General features: G+C 39.6%; 2 protein-coding genes across 4 annotated transcripts in view; one reads left to right on the top strand and one right to left on the bottom strand.

The window, feature by feature from the left end:
• Positions 1–5,547, top strand: part of serpine3 (serpin peptidase inhibitor, clade E (nexin, plasminogen activator inhibitor type 1), member 3) — a 29,131-nt gene extending 23,584 nt beyond the window's left edge. For both annotated transcript variants that reach the window (XM_017479423.3, XM_053680856.1), the window contains 3 exons: positions 1,541–1,627; positions 3,513–3,596; positions 5,362–5,547. In XM_017479423.3, coding sequence (XP_017334912.1) covers positions 1,541–1,627; positions 3,513–3,596; positions 5,362–5,408 — 218 coding nt within the window. In that variant the 3' untranslated portion in view covers positions 5,409–5,547. The remainder of the gene's footprint in view (positions 1–1,540; positions 1,628–3,512; positions 3,597–5,361) is intronic.
• Positions 5,548–6,255: 708 nt separating this feature from the next.
• Positions 6,256–19,658, bottom strand: ints6 (integrator complex subunit 6). Of its 2 annotated transcripts, XM_017479408.3 has the most exons (18): positions 19,167–19,653; positions 19,005–19,082; positions 15,596–15,745; positions 15,073–15,162; positions 14,417–14,600; positions 13,095–13,214; positions 12,664–12,812; positions 10,220–10,372; positions 9,858–9,990; positions 9,629–9,723; positions 9,443–9,553; positions 9,143–9,349; positions 8,900–9,026; positions 8,641–8,783; positions 8,348–8,516; positions 7,882–8,244; positions 6,795–6,888; positions 6,256–6,608 (listed from the first exon to the last, which is right to left on the bottom strand). In XM_017479408.3, the coding sequence occupies exons 1-18, from the start codon at positions 19,275–19,277 to the stop codon at positions 6,515–6,517; spliced, it is 2,571 nt and encodes an 856-aa protein (XP_017334897.1). In that variant the 5' UTR covers positions 19,278–19,653; the 3' UTR covers positions 6,256–6,514. The 2 variants fall into 2 exon arrangements, 1 of the variants encoding a protein (XP_017334897.1); XR_008396538.1 differs by lacking the exons at positions 6,256–6,608; positions 6,795–6,888; positions 7,882–8,244; ... (1 more) ...; positions 8,641–8,783; positions 8,900–9,026 and having other exon boundaries at positions 9,212–9,349; positions 9,443–9,563; positions 19,167–19,658.
• Positions 19,659–19,887: the final 229 nt, after the last annotated feature.

The raw sequence follows: 19,887 nt of genomic DNA, 5'->3' as shown, positions 1-19,887 counted from the left end.
CTCCTCCAATATTCTTGCCTCAGCCATAGCGGCAGCAGCCTCTTTTTCATGTTCTAGTGCTGTAAGACTGCCTTCCATATGCACTTTCTCTACTTTCATCTCAGTTTCTTTCTTGAGGTAATATGCAGGTGTACGCTCTGCCTCAGCTCTAGCTCGTGCCTTTGCTGCAGCCATGACAGCTGATGTCCTACTAGACCTTTCAGACATTGTTGTTGAGCATGTGACAACAGATCTAGTTTCCAATGTTTTCTCAGTCCCTGATTTTCCGTCACCCTCCATGGCGTGTAATGCATGAATCGTACCTCTCAGTCGAGGACCGTAATGACAAGGACGAATAAGATAAGAGGAGAGACTTCATGTAAAGGCGACTCTGTAGCTCGATTGAAGAGGTTACGTCTTTTCACTATTCTGCCCCTGCTGCAAGTAGTATGCACCTCGAAAGATAGCTTCCATAAAATACTCCTAAAATGACGGCCATGACCTCTAACCTAAGTCACATGACACATTTCAACCAATGAAATAAAACAAGTTAAATAACTACTTCAAGAGTCAGAAGACTACCCGTCTGGTATTTAAGAATACCACTATAAACAAATAAACAAATTATTATTGTATTACAAGAATTACGTTAAATAACTACTTCAAGAGTCAGTACAGCGACTCTTTCTTGGTTAAGCCTAGTGCTGCTAGTACACATTTCTTTACACAATTTACTGTTCAAATAAACTGTTGCAAATAAAGTGGCCCATGAATAGATCATTTTTATATTTTATTGTAAAATATATGCAAATGAAGTATCTTTGGGGAAAAAGCATGGGATTTTGAGGTATGTGCCAATTGGCAAACCAATATACCACAGTTAAGGATTCTTCTATACTGATATCAGCCTGATCCCATGCTCATTTACTCATAAAAATTCTCAGACACCAATATCAATTTGTGATGTAATCTTAGTGTACACGCTAATGAACAGACAAAATTAAATGACAGCAAAACTGCAGCATCTTCCTACAATACAAGTAACCTGATAAAACATCATTATGGTGTGTAACTAGTATGTTTAATAGAGAGGCCAAGGGTAGCTGACCTGAGCGCACAGAGCTGAAAGCATTGAAAATGAGCCCAAGGTGCCGTCAACTGCACATGCACAAAGGTATTTGGGAGCGTGGAAGTAAGTGTGCAGAGAAACTCTTGCACGTGGGAGCACTTCTGTTCAATGAGCACTGAGCCACTGGTGCTTGTACTTATTTGAAAAACCATGCCCATTGATTCTCCTCTGCAAAAGATACTGTTTAAAAGCCATAACATCTTAAACATAAAAACAGAATGTAAGCAGGTTACTCAACTTGGTATCAGTATTGGTTCTGACAAGTATAAAAAAATAAAAAAAATTAAAAAAAAAAAACATGTATGGTACTGATGCATCCCTAATCACATTATCATGGACATTTAAAAAATACCCTATCATTTCCCTTGCGAGTGAACAAATGTTACATGAACAGAAACTTGTACGTGTTCTGAAAAGTTTTCTCTCTTGCAGATACAGAGGGCTTCTATGTTTCAGAGGCCGTCCATAAAGCTATGATAGACGTGACGGAGAATGGAACTGCAGCAGCGGCAGCCACAGGTAAGCACAGAGTGTTACAAATGAATTCAACAAAAGACCCACCTCGTGGGTCTGGGGCTGAAGCTCTGGAGACGAGGACACCACGTTGACCTCCGGCTAGAGCTCTGCAGGGGAGACGGCCTTGTGGGTCTCAGGCTGAACCTGTGGATATGAGGTTGCCACGTTGACCTCTGGCTGAAGCTCTGCAGGGGAGACAGCGTCGTGGGTTTCTGGAGCTCTGGAGTTGTGGAAGCCACCCTGTCGGTCTGGGGCCGGAGCTGGGCTGTGGAGGCCGCCTTGCCGGCCTGGGGCCACAACTGGGCTGTGGAAGCTGCCCGGTCAGCCTGGGGCTGGAGCTGGGCTGTGGGGGCCGGAGCTGGGATGTGGAAGCTGCCCGGTCGGCCTGGGGCCGGACCTGGGCTGTGGAAGCTGCCTTGTTGGCCTACCCATAATAGGTGGTGAACGGCAGAACAGCTTCACTCATATGGATGGTACCACCCAAAAGATCATCCAGGTTAGCGGTGTACTCTGGACTCCCAAACTCCTTTACAAATAGTCCCACAAACTGAGTTATATTATTAAGCCCACTGGATTCTGTACTGGCCAGATGCTCCACCGACTGGTGGGCTGGGCCAAAGAACCGGGACAAAATGAACCCAAGCCACTGCTTCTTGTTGGGCTTGAGGCTCGCCATGCTCAAAAAATATACCTGGCAGTCCGTGAAGAAATATTCGGAATAACTGAAGAAACTATCATACAGGTCAAGGAGGTCTATCGCAGTCCACCAGGGGAACTGGATCGAGTCAAATGTAGGCAAAGTTTTGTTGGGCTCCCTGGTGTGATGTCTCCTCTGCTTCCCTGCTGCATCCATGTTGTTGAAGTATTCTGCCATGTAATTATTTAAGGAGACAGATGCAAGTGTACTTAAGAGCTTATTGAAGAATTGGGCAGACAAATCCAAATCGTAAAGCAAAACCGTGGTCAAAAACAAGCAAGGAGTCAGGTGATCGGCAAACAGGCATAAACTGGGCTAGGAAAAGAATCGTGAAATGCAAGGCTATAACCAAGTACAAAAACCATGAAACAAAGAAACACGGATCATAGGGCTTGGTAAGGTAGAAGCACTATTCAATACTTTGCACCCGAAAAAGACACGAGGGGTTTAAATACTTAATAAAATCAAAGGTAAAGCATAAACAGCTGTGAATAATAATGACACATGAAGGACACATCCACTAATGTAACAGAGGCGGAGACAAGACATAAGCGATAACAAAACATGTGTAGAACATAAACAAGGTCAATGTTACTGGAAACCTGGAAGCGCACGCTATCGCGCCACGGGCTGTTGAGCACGCTGCTCGCTCTGGTGCTCAGAGCGAGGGGAAATACCTGACATGACAATTATGCAACATATTACTCAGTCTTATGCAAACAATGCAATGTTTTCAAGTTGTCTGTCTGAAATTTTGGTCTATGTCTCAAAAATGAATGGTTGAATGTTTGTATTAAATATATGGAATCATCATTGTAACATTATACTTGAGATGAACTGACTAAATTTTGGAAGTGGTCCAAAAAGGACAAGGTCACAGTTTGGTTAATGGTTCTCAAATATACACCATCTTAATCAAGCATGCCCTGAAATAACCATTTATTAATGTAAAACATCCTATAATGGTTATTATTAACTGTGTTAATCCCAGAACAGCTTTTCCCTTCTATTTGATAAGTACGAGCATTAACGGAATGAGTACACACCGAAGCAGACTTGTGAATTAAAATATATGAATCCCCACAAGAATCTGTTTTGTACATGCCAAGCTTTTAGATGAGAAAGGTTTGAGCCAGTGCAGTTAAATAAAGCAGGTTTTTATGAACTCGATCATCTTGTTGTCCTTTGTAGCCATGGTGCTGTTGAAAAGATCCAGGGCGTCTGTGTTCAAAGTGGACCGCCCATTCCTCTTCATCCTACGGTGTGTAAACGGAGGTAAAGGCAAATTCCTTTTAATGCTTGAGCACCTGCATCATCTCTGAATGCCTGACGTTTGTCTTAACATTATCTAGTGCTAAACATTTACTATATGTCAAACATTATTATTATTGTTGGAATTGTATTTTTTTTTAAATATTATTTTTGTTATAATACAGTTGCAATCAAAATTATTCAACCCCCATTGCAAATCAGGTTTATTGTCAAAATTTACAGTCTTTCAGCTGCAATGAACAAATCAAACAAAACCAATTGAAATAGTTGAATTGAACAACACAATGAATTCTTCTAGTGGTTTCCCCAAATTCAACTGAAAATACAACTTATAATGACTTCTCCAGTTTCAAAATTATTCAACCCCTTCATGGCAAGCATCTTTAGTATTTAGTAGAGCACCTTTTTGCTGTTATGACCTGCTGCAAATGAGATGCATAGCTTCTGGCAGCATTCCTGAGGAATCTTAGCCCATTCTTCATGAGCAATGGCCTCTTGTGTTTGCGTGCTGCAATCGCCTTCTTCAAATTCCACCAGAGATTTTCTATGGGGTTCAAGTCAGGTGCTGTGATGGCCCTGTAGAATCTTCCAAGCCTTGGTGGAATTTGAGGTACACTTGGGATAATTGTCCTGTTGGAAGGTCCAATGTAGCCCAAGTTTCAGCTTCCTCAGAGATAGCATGATGTTTTCTCCTAGGATTTCCTGATACTTCAGTGAATCCATCTTGCCTTCCACACGCTGCAGGTTTCTGGAGCCAGAGAATGTAAAGCAGCCCCAGAGCATCACCGAGCCACCACTATGTGTGACTATGGACAGTGTGTTCTTTCTTCATTCTTCTTCCTCCAGACATACTGCTGATCTATCAAGCCAAAAAGTTCCAGTTTTGTTTCACCACTCCACACAACAGAATCCAAAAATGATTTTTCTTGTGCTTTTGGGTCAGTAGTGGTGTACGTCTTGGATTTCTGGCATGGAAACCTTCTGCGTTTAGTACACACCTTACTGTGCTCACTGAAACCTCAATGCCTGTTGCCACCAAGTCTTGCTGCAGATCTTTTGCAGTCACTTGAGGGTTTTTCACAACCTGCCTTCTCAGAAATCAGTTTTTTTCTGCCCCGTCCAGGTAGTTCATGTATTTTCTACCCCAGCCAGGTATTTCATGTGTTCCAGCTCAAGCACACCTGGTGCAACTAATGAAGCCCTTGATTAGTTGTATCAGGTGTGCTTGAGACAGCACCTGTTTTGCATATTTGTTCTGTTGTGAAGGATTGAATTCAGGGGGCTGAATAATTTTGAAACTGGAGAAATTATTATAAGTTGCATTTTCAATTGAATTTGGGGAAACCACTTGAAGTATTTGTTGTGTTGAACTATTTCTTGTGTCGAACTATTTCAATTGCTTTTGCTTGATTTATTCATTGCAAACAGTGGAAAGTCTGTAAATTTTGACAATAAACCTGATTTGCAATTTATTATTATTATTATTATTATTATTATTAATAATCAGCAAATATATAAATTAAGGTTTTAAGAGCATGATGTGTACCTATTAGGTAAACCTATAAGACGTAAATATGTTAAGTGTTTACTCCAACTGCTCTTAGGATAGTAACTCAGGATTCACAAGATGTAAATATCAGGAAATGTAGGTAGCTGTAGGTCATTTGTTTTTATCCTCCACTGTCCCATAAGACATTCATTTTGATTTTATTATCTGTAATTAATAAAACAAACACCAATCTATTTCTATTTTCTTCCTTTCCTTCAGGTTCGGTGCTGTTTATAGGCAGAGTAATGAATCCAGCAAAGGAGTAGAATAAATACGACACACACTGTCCTCAACATGCACACAATACCCAGTAGCACACAAACCTGATCTCTCTTCTCCCTCATGGGTGGTTGGGGTGAAAGGTCATATGGGGACCAATAAGAGGGATTTGTACATATTTGTAAATAAACCCTTTTTTTGCACCAGAACATTTGAAGTCACGCATTTATTAGAAACAGGCATTCTCTTTTCCTGACTGAAATTCTTTTCATTTTCAGTCCACCTCTTACTATACACAAACTAAAACAAACTCTGTTTACAGCAAAAATGTTTATTTCGAATACTTATTGACAGTATAAAATAGAAATTTTATTCATCCATGTACAAAAAAAAAAGTAGGCTTTCATGAGAAATGTCCTTTAAATAATACTTTAAATTTCCATATTTACATTTGTACAACTTGCACAAAATAAGCAGAGCTTGGAGTGCTTGGTCCCTATGAGGAGTCAAGATGAGATCAGCAGGGTGTGATGGTGGTGTGAAAATAAGAGAGGAGTTACTATGAAGGACGGATCCAAAACAAAGAGGAAAAAAAAAAAAAAAACTTGATGGGAGAAAGGAGACATTCCCAGCATTCCATGGACAAAAGACATTTTCTTTAAGGGAATGACAACCTTGTTTGTTATTGTGTTGTCTTGCTAAACTGTTGTTAAAGTAATTCTAATAATGTTCTTGAAGAAATCCTTACAGAAGAATTTCATTTTTAATAAACATTATTAAATTGTGAAGACTCTGACCACTGGTTGTTAAAATGAATGATTGCTTGAGATGTCCAATTTAGAGCCAATTCTCATGATGGCACAGATTGTCCTGATAGACAAAGGTTTTAGTCCCCCCCCCCCCCCCCCCCCAAGTCGAACTTAGGATTCAACTTCATCTGCAATAAGGATTGGGAATTTTTTTTAACTAGACAATGCACTTGACAAATCCATTCATCTTTGGCATAAAGCAGGAGAGATAAAGAGATAAGAGAAGCACAGGAAGGGGAAATGAGGTGGAGGATGAAGAAAGCTGTGGGGGGGTTATATTCTACCTTTCCCCTTTGCCCTGAGGTGTGATTACGCCGAAGTGCTCTCCGTGTGATTGCCTGCGATTAGAAGTCGTCCAGATGGTTCATGCTGTTTGCACGTAAATGGATCTCTTCCAGGAAGTTCTCTAGCTGCTCTATGAGCACTCGCTTTTTAAATCTGAAAATAAACACACAGAAGAAAGCGCTAGCTCTTGTGTACAACTAGATCTAACAGGGATTAAACAGGAAATTCTATCATTCCTGTTTACACTTATAAACCGAATTGATCACTTTTTTGATTAACAGATTAATGTTTATTCATTAAAATGATTAATAGACGTTTCCTAGACAGAGTGCTGTGTACCTCGCTGCCTCTTTAATGATGTTCTGTAGAAAGATGAGTCTCGTTTCCAGACTGCCCTTGATCTGCTTCAGGAGGTAGAAGATTCTCTCATAACCTGCAAGAGGAAAAAGAGAGAGAAAATCAAGAAAATGTCCTTTAGGACTTTGATGAGTACACTTCACATAAAAATATAAACTTTAAGTGTACTACATATAGAAGTGAATGTTACACCACCTGATGGGAGGATACTTTATATTGAGCAGATATAAAGAATAAGCATACTTCATATTGAAATGTCTATTTTATTCCAGTAAATACATTTCAAAAATAAAATGGGTTTTATATAAACAGCAGGAATGACCAAAATACTGATTATTGGCATAAAAATATTTATATAACTGTTATATATGTTATATATATATATATATATATATATATATATATATATATATATATATATATATATATATATATATATATATATATATATATGTTATATAACTGTATTTTTGTTCCCCACTGACTGTAAAAGTTTTTTTTTTTTTTTGAGCGTCACGATGAAATTAACATTTTAATTCTAACAACATCCCAAGACTAGATCTTTGGGTTTAATATGCATGCAAATTTATGCATCTTTAATTTAACTAGATGAAGCCTCATTTGCATAAACATCACTTTTGAACATACAAAAAAAATAAAACCTTATCAGATATTAACCGACAAAGACCGATTGTCTCATCTACTGTCTTAAAAAAAGACCTCATTGACCTGTAGCATCTTGCCTCGAGTGTGCAACATTTAGAGCTAATTATGCTACGCTGTATGTTGTCTGCTAGTTAGGATTTCTGATCAGACATAAGACCTCACTATAGTTGAGAAGCAGCTACTGTAGAAAATGTAAATAAACACGTGTGTAAATCTATCACATAATATCACAAACTGTGAAATTGTTAGCCAATTAACGTGATGTAAAAAATGCAACGTCATCACGTATCTATACTTCACACATCAGTTTTGTTTAAGGAAGACTGATCTTGGGGCTTCTAAGAACTAGATCTTGCTTTGTGTTCCACATTTTGTTGAACATGAGCCCAGCAAGTGCACCTACGTCGGCCTGGCTTCCTGATCTCCCTGGTGATGAGGACGCGGAGTTCTGTGTTCAGCTCGCGCCCTTCCTCAATCCTCCTCCTCTTCAGCTCCTCTTCCTCTGGATCGTCTCCACCGTTCTCCCGCTTGGCCTCCTCTTCCTCCGCCAGGTGATTTCCGTGGAGGTTAGAGGGGGGCAAGGATGGCAGTTCCTGGGTCCGTTCCAAATCGAGACAGCCCATGTGATTGGAGTCTGGGGCACGCTCCAATTCGACATGGCCTATGTGGTTGGAATCAGGGACCTGTTCCAAATCGAGATGGCCCATGTGGTTGAGCACTGGGGCTTGCTCCAATTCGAGGTGGCTCACATGATTAGCATCCAGAGCTAAAATTGATTATGAAAAGGTTACGAATATACACATGAATTTGTACTGAAATTAAAATGATTTGGAACATGACGCTAAAGGACGTGTGTGTGTGTGTGTCACCTCTGGGTGGTGTCTTATTGGGCGGGGTGTATGCACGTCCCAGGCGCAGTAAAGGCGACATGCACCTCCTCCGTTTTGGAGCACCAGTAGGTGTGCTGGTATCGATGGGTCGCTTGCCTTTCCCCTGAGTCCCAGTCACAAACTCGTCTGCTTCATCCACCATCATCGCCTGTCAGCGACAGAACAGAAATATCATTATTCATCATGTTTATATTATTCAGTGAGACAGAAAGAAGACAGATTAATTCATTGAGCCACCCAAAAGTAATCAGCATAAACTGTCATCATAGTACCTTCTTGTCCAGTTTGAAGGGGTTGCCAAAGGTGTGCAGTCGCCTCGGCTGGTCCGGGTCCACCTCTCTCAAGGGGGCGGGGACAAGTTTCAGGAAGTCCTGATAGTTGCCCATTTGTGCTATGGGCACGCTGTGGAGCTGATCTAGAAGAGAAACAGACAAACGTGTAAAGAATAACTGGATGTAAATATATAGAGGAAGTCATAACTTTTTATTTTCTTTCTTTTTTTTTTTAAACAAACAAACAGAACAGTGTCACCTTGGTCTTGGCCCTTCAGCACACACATGCTGGTGTTCAGAAGATTTCTCCTCATGCGACTCAGCTGGTCCAGCAGCTGAATCCTGGGTATGTCATATGGGTTCCGCAGACTCTGTGGCTTCAGGGCCTACACACACACACAAAGAAATAATTTGAAAAAACTGCTATACTGAGTTGAATTAATTAATAATTGATCAATTGTGTGTGTGTGTGTGTGTGTGTATCCGAGTGTATGTGCGATACCTTGTTCAGCACAGCCAGCTGGAACCCTGAGAACTCTTTGGGGTTAATGTCAAGCGGGCCATCTCCCATGATGCTTTGCAGCAGCTGTGCAAAGTCCTTTCTGTGAGCTAACGAGAGAGCGGAGCCTCGGAGGCGGAGCTTGATACCCACATCAGGCCCCGCCTTCTTACCAACAAATGCACAAACACGGTCTGCCTCCACCTTCGCCTGGAACACACACACACTTTGTCTTAATGAAGTAAAACAACTACAAAATGTCTTGGATTTGGATTCAGAGAGCTTAAAATTTTGAGGAACTACCTGCTGGCTGAGTTTCTTCAAGTATGAAGCAACACTGTAGCTCAGGCCGTACTCCATGCTTTCAGCCAGCAGAGTCGGTGCTCCCATCATCCTCAGCGCCTTCCTCAGGGGCTGCAAGCAGCTAAATCAAGTTTACACACAAGTGGTGCGCGTGTATGTGCTCGTGTACGTGTGTGTGGTGCTCACCGTGATGTAGTATGGTGGCATGGTCTTCAGGTAGCTCTCGAAGGCCTGACGCCATTTTGGAGTAGGCTTGAATTTGTGCACTCGAATCAAGTCATCTAGAGGCAGACAAAACGATACATGACTTGCACGGTATGGAAAAGCATATTGCCATGGTGACATTTCTTTATGTTATGGTACTAATTCTTTAAAGGGTGCACAAGGGGCACATTGTGTGTGTAAAGGCACTTACCGAGTAGGGGCAGCACCACAGGGTAGTTGTAGGGCATGATGAAGAGGTTGACACAGCTGAGAGCTGTACTCGCCTTCAAGTAGCCGAACGGCTGCCCGAGTTCGCCATACTTAGCGCTGTTACCTACGTAAACCTGAACACAACGATTAAAGGAACAAAACGTACACAAACACACCCTATTTACTATGTCGTGTGTTCATAACCTAAGAATGTTTATGTGACCTGAATAGTGAAGATGGTGGGTGCGATTTGGGAGGCATCCACATTGACGGTGTAAAATGTTAAGTCCCCAACAAAGGGAACAGGGAGTAGGGTACCATTTGAAACACATGCGAGGGTGTGTTTGTGCACATGTATGTTACCTGCCAGCAGGTGTGTGGTGACTTCCTCTCCAGAATGTACTGTGTTAAAGGAGACGGCTCCAGCTCATACTTATCGAAAGGGACCTTATCTACGACCATAGGCTCTGCCTCCAAGCAGGAAAAACGCACCTGTGGATGGGCCATTCGTGGTGGCTGTGGAAACAAAACACACACACACACACACACACCCCCGACACACAATGAGACATAACCATAGAATCTGAGAAGACTCCATTTTAAAAGGCAGTATAAAGATTGAGCACATTAGCACTGTAATGACCAGTGAAACATTTAGTGCGCAAAAACCACTAACTGTTGCAAATCAAGGTCTGGAGAGATATGAGTGAGTTGTGCACTCCCTGTAGAGTGATGTAGGATGTAGATGTCCTCGGGTGTGCCTCTCAAACTTGAACTAGTGCATGCATTAAAACAGCAATAGCTTTTTTAATATTTCTCATTTATCAAACTTTTAGTAAAGTTGGGTGTAAATGTTCTTGCAGGCCAAACCTAACCAAAACTTCTTACCAGATTTTCTTCACATGGGAATTAACGCACATTTTGACAAATGCCAACTGCCAAGCCTGTTAAGAACACAGCTGATTTACATATGCATAAAAGGAAACACTCACAGTGAGCTTTGAAAATAACCAAACGATGACTAAATAGTGAAAGAGCGCCTCCAGAGCCATGACCAGTAATGCAGCTCAACCACTGCAGCACATCATCGATCATAGACACACACTAAGACCTGTTTCACGCTGAAGCAGGAGAAGTACCACTTTTTTTTTTTGCCGCCCATGTTAATAGGTTAAAGGATTCACCCTGCATGATCGTTTCGGCACCGAGTCTATTTCTGCTGCACTGCTCATGCTGAATTAAAGTGACAGTACATTGTTCCTGGTCATAAAAAACATGGGTTGACATGAAAAATTTTCTTTCACACAGTCACCACATGAGTGATGTTTCCATCGCAGTTTATGCACGTTTTCTTCTATAAAAAAACAACAACAAAAAAAACAAAAAAACAAAAACATTTACCACCTCAATTGAGTGCGTACGTTTATGTGCATTTTGGAGATTTGATTACATTTTATTTGATTTTATTCACCTCTTGACCTTGGTGATGATAAACCGAATCAGATGATAAGTTTTTCGCTTCGCTTTTGCACCAACCAGCAATGGCCATTTGTTGTGTCATGGTACATTTCGTAAAAATAAATAAATACCAAGGAAAAATGATCAATTGTAACTCTGTAGGAGCATTATTTAAACCTGAAATAGAGCTCAAAATTTGACTAAAATGCCTGGTTTCCATGACCTATTTCTTGAGAACTGCAGATTGCAGAAGTGCGGGACTGGTGTCGTTTAAAGATACTGATTATTTTTTTTTTATAACCGATACTTTGAATGTTTATGTGCCAATAACCAATATGCAGAACCAATATTTATTTATTGTTTTACTTTGATACTGTTTTTGACACATTGATAACACCACTGAACAAAAGTTTTATTTATAACAATTTTGTCAATTTCACATCCTCCTTGTATACAGAACAAAACTCTCATTTATACACCAATAAACAGAGGGCTCTGAAAGCGTGCAAACAATAAAATAAAAATAAAAGCTTCAATGAGGTACATAGATTATGTGACTCAGTGAGTTTGTCTCTATTTCTTAGCACCAAGCTGCTTAAACAGCATACCAAGCATTTATGCAACACATAATTTGTGTATTAATGGCTCTTATGTTAAATAAAGTTTATTAATTAACGCAAAGCAAGTATACTTTACGAGTCAACAGGACTCGTCTCCCCACAGATTTAGTGCTGCAATAGCGCTCCTGCGCACAATTCTAAATATGCCCACAAGATGACACCATTTATCGTTTTTTTCCGATATTGCAATACTTTTAATCAATTATGGAAAAATGCTTAAATTTCTGGGAAAATATCGGTAAAACAGATTTACAGTCGATCTCTACATATTTGAACTCTATAGATGCATAATTAGGAGCAGTGGTGGCTTGATGGTTAAGGCTCTGGGTTACTGATCGGAAGGTCGGGGGTTCAAGTCCCAGCACTGCTAAGCAGCCACTGTTGGGCCCTTGGGCCCTTAACCTGCTGACCCTCTGCTCGGACCCCAGCTTCCTGACATGCTGGGATATGCGAAGAAAAGAATTTCACTGTGCAGTAATGTATTGTATATGTGATTAATAAAGACTCATTCATTCATAATGAATAGAATGCTGATTACCACGATGTGAATTCCACGATGCACATCTGATTTTTGCAGTGCGATGCATTGTTAAACCCTTTTATACTTTACATATTTGTATTTGATCTGAATTGAAAAAAAATGGTATTTTTGTAAGGTAACCATTTCCCCATGTGAGTGAATATGTATATATATATATATATATATGTGTGTGTGTGTGTGTATCTCACCAGAGTGGGGGAGTTCTGATCAGGCCAGAAGGACTCAGGAATGGGCCAGTGGCCAACAGGAACCCCCGTTTTAGGATTAGGCCGCACATAAATGAGCTTATGGCAGCTGTGCCACTGCTGGGGGCCAGATTTGGCTTCTGAAGGACCATCTGAAAAGGATTTTAAAAAGATTTAAACCTTCATTCTAGACCACAGTTGTAATTGAGAATGGATTTCAACAGCTCCTGAAAAATATATAAAAATGTACGGAATGTAACCATGCATTAGTATGAGAAGGAATTATGATAATTATAGAGCTTAAGAATAAATCACTACAGGCATGCTATTGTGGAAAAATAACCAACGATGAGGTTGGTAATGAGCCGTTACTATTACTTAGGAAGTTCATCACACTGTAATGCCTATAAAGAGTCACTAATGACTTATTTTACCTTCAGCAGGGTCGGGTCCCGTCTTCTCAAAGTTTATCACGACTCCGCTCTGGATTTTCTGCACCAGAGACTCCAGGCACTGGTTCAGCATACGCTGAGAAAACACACTGTACGAGCGGCCTACACACACAATTATATACCAGTTATTTGTAAGTAGTATAAATACATAAAAGTATCTTAAATTAGCTAAAAATATATTTTAATAAATTGAATCCCAAAGAATTCAACACAGATGGTTCAAGAACTATTGTATTTTTAAAGAAAAATACAATGAAATCATTCAAATGTGTAACCACTACCACTAATAGACTTTAAATAAAACTTAAAATTAAATATAAATAATTGAAGAACGCTAGATTTAAATAACAATCTCTCACTTTTTGTTTATATTGATGGCTCTGGAGCCATTTTAAATCAGTGGACTTGAATTAAGGTTAAATATAAAGAGGCAGAATGATCGACTGTATTCAATAAATAACAGACAAATGATATATTATTATTATTATGAGGTATTGATGATTTAATAGAACTGATATTTTGATGTTTTTTTATTTTATAATAAATATTTTTTCTGAAACATTGTACATTAAATATGCTTCTTCATTAAATTTACTAAAACAAAAATAAAAGGAACTACTGAAGCTAGTCAATGAATTCAAGTACAAAATAAAATCTATATTACAACAGTTTTACTTAATTTTTGCTGTTATTTTTAAAAATGGAGTCATTTTATAGTTATATATTTTTTGTTTAGGATTAATACTAACGTGCAACATTTAACTACAGAACTGAACAATTTCTATTGTTGTACCCAGTCACACAATCAACCCTGTGCACGCTCTCTCTCTCTCACACACACACAAAGCAAGTTCCAGTACTTTCTTGAAATAGACAGCAAATTGACCCGCCTCTCTTGTTCAATGTGTGTATGCGTGCCAGTCAGCCAGCTACATCACTCAGCAGTTTAATTTAATTCATCAACAAAACATAATTTAAGAAACATCACTAAATACTCTAAATGCTCCACTCGCATCCATCTGTGATAACTGTTTGTGTTAATAGAATTTTAATAAACTTCCTTTTTAAAAACCCTCCTCTGGTGCATAATTTTAAATCTCACAGATGTTAACTACACGAAAACACGACTAACGTTAACTTAACGTTTACGTTACGTGCTAGTTTCGGCAATAAATCATGCTAATTACTACTTAAACAAAAACAAAGATCTACATTTCTCAAAGCACCTAACATTAGCTATCATAAGCAGGAAATCCATCCTAAATGTTATCTTCAATACAGATTCTCAATTAGAGAATACTCACCTCCTGTCACCTCACACATGGGCGTGACGGGGGAGGGGTCGGCCGGGACACCGCCCATTGGCTCAGGCTCCAGAGGGGCATGGCCTGAAATGCGGAGCACCAAAGAAAAAAGGCGCTGGTCCCAGCGGAATGGCTCCTTCGTCAACTCGCTGCCCGGCAATGGGGTCATCAAGGGTAAATGCAACTAGGTGAAGGGGAATAAAAACTGAAAGGTGTGGACATAGAGATGTAAACTAAACAGAAGCTATTAAACTAGACCGATTGGTGCGGATATGGTGCATCTGTAAAGAGATTAAAAGAGAATAAAATCACTCCTCAGATATCCCAATATCACATGTACCTTATTTTATACTGCAGGTTTAAAAAAAAAACACTCTCCAGAGACACCAACCCTCTCTGCTAGTTCCTGCCAAAAAATTTTCTACGTAATGTCTCTAAACATATTTAATGAGAGGTTGTGTTTGACAGGATATGAGGAAACCATGGTTAGAAATGTTCTACTCAATCTGGATGCAGAACTAACTGGAGGTAGGTAATGTTGTGAATGGGGAAATGAAAAAATGTCGTACCACACGTCATATGATGGAATGAGGAATGATATAAGGCGATCATTTGAATTTGCCGCTTTACAGTAACCAATAAATCACACATCATACCTCGTCCTGCACTCCTGAAGTGCTGGTCAGTTTGCTTCCATCTGTAATGGCGACTATGATGGCAGGCTCCAGGAAAAATGGGTTTCTTCCCTGCAGACAGACAGAGCTTACAGTATATAGTCGTTTTCCCGGACTATTTTAAAGAGAAAAAAACACATCATAGTGTGGGTTCATAAGGTGTTGGGCCACCGCAAACTATCGAACGGTGTCAAATGCACAGCTTCTACAAGTCTCTGGAGCTGTACTCCATTCTTCAAAAATTATTTTTGTATCATGGTTTCTGTAGAGTGACATCCAATACTATCAAATCAGATCAAAACTTTATCATCTTCACTAATGCACTTTACAAAATGTGTTACACAATGGTAGCCGTGAATAAAAGAAGAGATCAATTGCTAACACTTAATGTTCTAGTGCCTGTGTCTCATATCGCTGCAAAAGATTCCTTGAACCTCAGTAAAATCAAAGGCGGAAACAAGGGGTCATGAGCATCTATATTTATCCCACTGAGCAGATAGGGTACCTGCCCGTAGTTGTCTATCCCGGAAATTAAACGGTTTAGGTTAAGCAAATCGAAAGAGGTCCTTAAAGACTGGCCGAATGTGGTTAAACCAACAGCTTGCAGGTTCCTCAGTTCCGTCATGAAGATGGCGTGGCTCTCTTTCCATCCAGCCTGAGAAGAGAGACAGAAGTAGAGTAAGAATGTCAGCTCTTCCCATAATGAGAAAATTGATTTACTGACACGGTTTATGACAAGAACAGTCATGAACTTCGTATAACTTGGTAACAGAAGCTTGCAGAAGGTCGGCTTGATTATTAAGACGACATCAGTATATTATCTAGACCGATACTGGCATTGTATGAAACAGGCTGCATCCCTATTGAGACCGATATAGGTCTGATACCAACCCTATAGTTTCCCTACATTATCAATTGCTAGCGTGAACACTGGTTTAGCAAGATAGTCTTAATCCCGATCCTAGTAAATTCTGGTGCAGCTCTACAGCAGTGAGAAAGCAATTTGACCAGAATGCACCAAACATGCCATGTGTGGGGGGTTTTTGTGCAGATGAGAGACTAAATTATGTTGGTTTAATGTTTGAAAATGGTTATTAATACATGGTATCAGCACTTTAAATTTAATACGTTTTAATAGCATATTCAAGACATTTCTTTAAAAAAAAATAAAAAATAAAAAAAATATGTAAGACCTGCACATCACGTCAATCATGTTACTCGCTATATCAGCTATAATGGATTGTGTTCATGCATACACATCCATTTCCGGTTTAAGTTAACTATAGCAGGGTAAACAACTAGAAAGGTATATGAGAGACCAGGGCAAATATCATTTTTGCATTAGCCTTTGCTCCAACAGTGAAAGAAACACAAATCCAGTATGTCCTTTCCATGACTTTCCAAGAGAGGAAAAAAAGGATTACGGCAGTCAGAAATGAAAAAGATGTAAAATTTAAACAGCAGCTGTATTAGAAACCCCCTCACAGCAGTGTTTGAGGTTTTTTTGTGCAATTTAATGCCCGGGTAATGTAACAAGCAATGCTATAACTGTACAGAAATTTTTTTAAAGAAAAAATTATTATTATTTTTTTTAAACTTTGCTATTTTGTAATATTACTATTGCACTAGGGATGTCACGAGAACCAATACTTCGGTACCAACATTCCACATTAAAACGCGACGGTACTTGATTACCGTGGGTAATGAAGTGCTGAGGTGCAATTCTTCTGGAACTGAAAGGGGCAGCAAATACGCACAAGTGTTTTAGTCGGTCCACAAGTGGTAAAGAAGAAGGACGCCTACAAGCACACGGGAAAACTACAGAAGATGGCGACAAGTTTAGCTCCACCCCGACTTGTTGGGAGGATAGATGGTAAGAGTCAAAAATGGAAATACTTCGCATTCGAGGCAGATGACAACAAACATATAACTGATGCTCTCAAGCTGGTTTGCAACCGATGCTATCGTTCATTTCAAACAAAGCGAGGAAACACCTCGAATTTGGCAAAGCACCTGAAAGACGGACCCATCGCATTGTGGCCGTGAAACCAGCTAATGTTATGCTCCATGTAATGTTTGTGATAGGCAGTTATTTGTTAACGACGCTAACGCATTTCAATGTTATAAACTACCTCCTAATGGACCACCATGCATCGCCATTCAGCCCGTGTCCTGTCAGCAAAATGTAGCCTAATGTCACTAATAATTATTCAAATGTTCATGCTTTTAATAAATCTTTTTGGCCTGCCACCATATCAGTGAATTTAAACTAATGCTTGCATTCAGAGTATAACGGGGGACATGTTAGTGCACCTTAGCACTTGTAGCCTCCACTGTTTTATTAGTCATTGTCAGACAGTGTTTGATAACCAAGATATCTCTCTCTCTCTTTTTTTTTGCCAGCATCAGCCAGAGGAGGATGTCCTCCAGGACAGTTTTTTATTTAATTTTTTTAAATTTTATTTTTATACCACACCGTGGTATTGAGTATCATGTGCTTTTGGTGGTATTGGTACCGACTACTAGATTTCTGGTATCGTGACATCCCTATATTGCACTGAATAATACTTAACAATAATAATAAAAATTATTTGGGGGTACAAATAGTAATATATTTCTGACTTGCATGTTTCATATAACTCACTTTCATGTGTTAGACTTTGTGGCTTTTATTTTGGCGGAAAATCGCAGGAAGACCTCCTTTTAGTTGGCGAAAGTTTTTTGTTTTTTTTTAAATTCTGGAACTCACTTGAGTTCCAGAAAATCCAAGTATGCACAGTAGAGATGTAAGAGCCAGTGTAAGTTTTTTTTTTATTATTATTTTTTAATAAAAATAATCAAGTGGTTTTGGCATTTTAAAGGTTAGTTAGGTGCTCATGAAAGAGGTGGGTCTTTAACCGTTTCTTGAAGATGGTGACAGATTCAGCGGTCCAGATAGGGGTTGGAAGTTCATTCCACCACTGAGGGACAGTTAGTGTGAAGGTTCTGTAAAGGAACCTTGAGCTACGCTGAGTAGGCACTATTAAGCATTGGTCTTTAACCGATCGCAGATTGTGTGAGGGAACGTAAGCCTTCAGGAGAGTGTTGAAGTAGGGAGGTGCTGTTCCAAACAAGGTCTTGTACGTGAGTATCAAGGCCTTGAATTTGATATGGGCAGCTACAAGTAGCCAGTCTTCCCGGCGTCTATACTTTAACTTAAACTGTAAGCCATTATATATAATCTCATTATAGTATATTATACACACACACACTATAATAATAATAATAATAATAATAATAATAATAATAATAATAATAATAATAACAACATAGTTTAATCGTTGTAAAATTAATCGTATGAAAGAGTTCTGCCGCTAGTACACTTCGTTATAGGAACACGCTATATGGAAGTAAAGTCGCTGGCTGAGATTCTACAGGAAATATGTAAACTGTGTTCGTGCATAGAGTCTACTGACAAATGAATTAAAGTACATTAGGGAAAGTACATCATCAGCCCTATGCATCTCAGCCAACATTTTTGCTCTTTTAATTATGAGCAATATGAAAACAAATCAAACCAAAAAAACTAAAACAAAATTAAAAAGTACCAATTTTGCTGTGATTCTGTGTCAGCAGGCAGACTAACAGCCTCAGGACCCTTTATAATCCTAATTACAGGATTATAAATTATTACCCGTTCTACCCTGCATAGTTCCAACGCAGGGAATATTTTCGACCGTTCCACCCAGCGCAGTCCCCTTGCTCCTCACATTAGAACAAAATGTCGGCCATGTTTTGAAAGAAATATCGCTGCTTGTCGGAATGCTTCACACACAGCGGGCACAATAGTTGACAATTTAAAAAGTAAACAACTCAAACGGAATAGAAAGTTGTGTTTTTGAGTCTCTGAAGAGAAAATTACACTAAAACACTACCTTTATCCCGGCAGGAGCCTCCTCGAAAGAAACTAGCATGTATCGGTCTCCTCTGCTCGCCGGATCCCTACTCCTGAGCTGCGTGGACACATGAAAGAAAAAAAAAATCACGAAAATTTATTTTAAAACGCTAATTATTTAGGTTTGCGCCATGTTATTTACCTTGAGGAAAGTCTCAACAGCACCCTTAGCTATGTCCAGATAGGTAGTGCCCAAACGGGAGCGCTGGTTCATAGAGGCGGACGTGTCTATCAGAAACAGGATCACAGGCATCGTGTTGCTTTTATGACACCTTATACATGTCACTGCTAATCGGCCAAATGAAGGAAAAATAACCAAAATGTCTCTTTTGTTCTCCTCCTGTCGCTTCTGTCAACACGCCGCTAGCTAACACTCATGCTAATGCTAACGCTAACTGCCTTACACATCCTCAAAGTGTAAAAAACAGTTAACTGAATGTAAATAATTGCCCCGCTTCGTTGTAAACTTGAGAAAAGCTATTAAAAAACCCTTGGGTGGGGAAAGATTAGTGATACAAAAGGGTAAATAAGTGTCTTTTGGCAGGAAGTTGGAAAGATAAGCCTAACTTTCATTTCGGTGCAACTTAAAGACCAGAAACCTCTTTCGCCGCCTCACTTCTTTTAACTCTGGGCTCAGGCCAGGATCCGCCCTTAGTGTCAACGTCACGGCTTGTCAAAAAACGATTTCGCTGATTGGTCCTTTTTGGGGGACGTTATTATCATATGCAAATAAAGAACATTTATAGTGACGGGAATTCCGATTCTTTTGTGTGAGTCAAATCATTCGGCTCAGCTCATCAATAAGATGACTCTCGGTTCACAAAATGCTCATTAAAAAAAGGGGATATTTTGGCCTGTGATTG

This window comes from Ictalurus punctatus, chromosome 6 (assembly GCF_001660625.3).
Source record: "Ictalurus punctatus breed USDA103 chromosome 6, Coco_2.0, whole genome shotgun sequence".
Lineage (NCBI taxonomy): Eukaryota > Metazoa > Chordata > Actinopteri > Siluriformes > Ictaluridae > Ictalurus > Ictalurus punctatus.
Note: the sequence above shows the minus strand (reverse complement) of the source record. Positions and strands in the feature narration are given on the sequence as shown.

What these genes read in the sequence shown, in the direction of transcription:
- ints6 (XM_017479408.3), bottom strand. Translation starts at nt 19,277, where the DNA reads ATGCCTGTGATCCTGTTTCTGATAGACACGTCCGCCTCTATGAACCAG. An exon ending in TGTGGTGCTGCCCCTACTCG is followed by an intron (nt 9,724 to 9,857) that starts GTAAGTGCCTTT and finishes GTCTGCCTCTAG; the next exon opens with ATGACTTGATTCGAGTGCAC. An exon ending in CCTTCAAACTGGACAAGAAG is followed by an intron (nt 8,517 to 8,640) that starts GTACTATGATGA and finishes TGTCGCTGACAG; the next exon opens with GCGATGATGGTGGATGAAGC.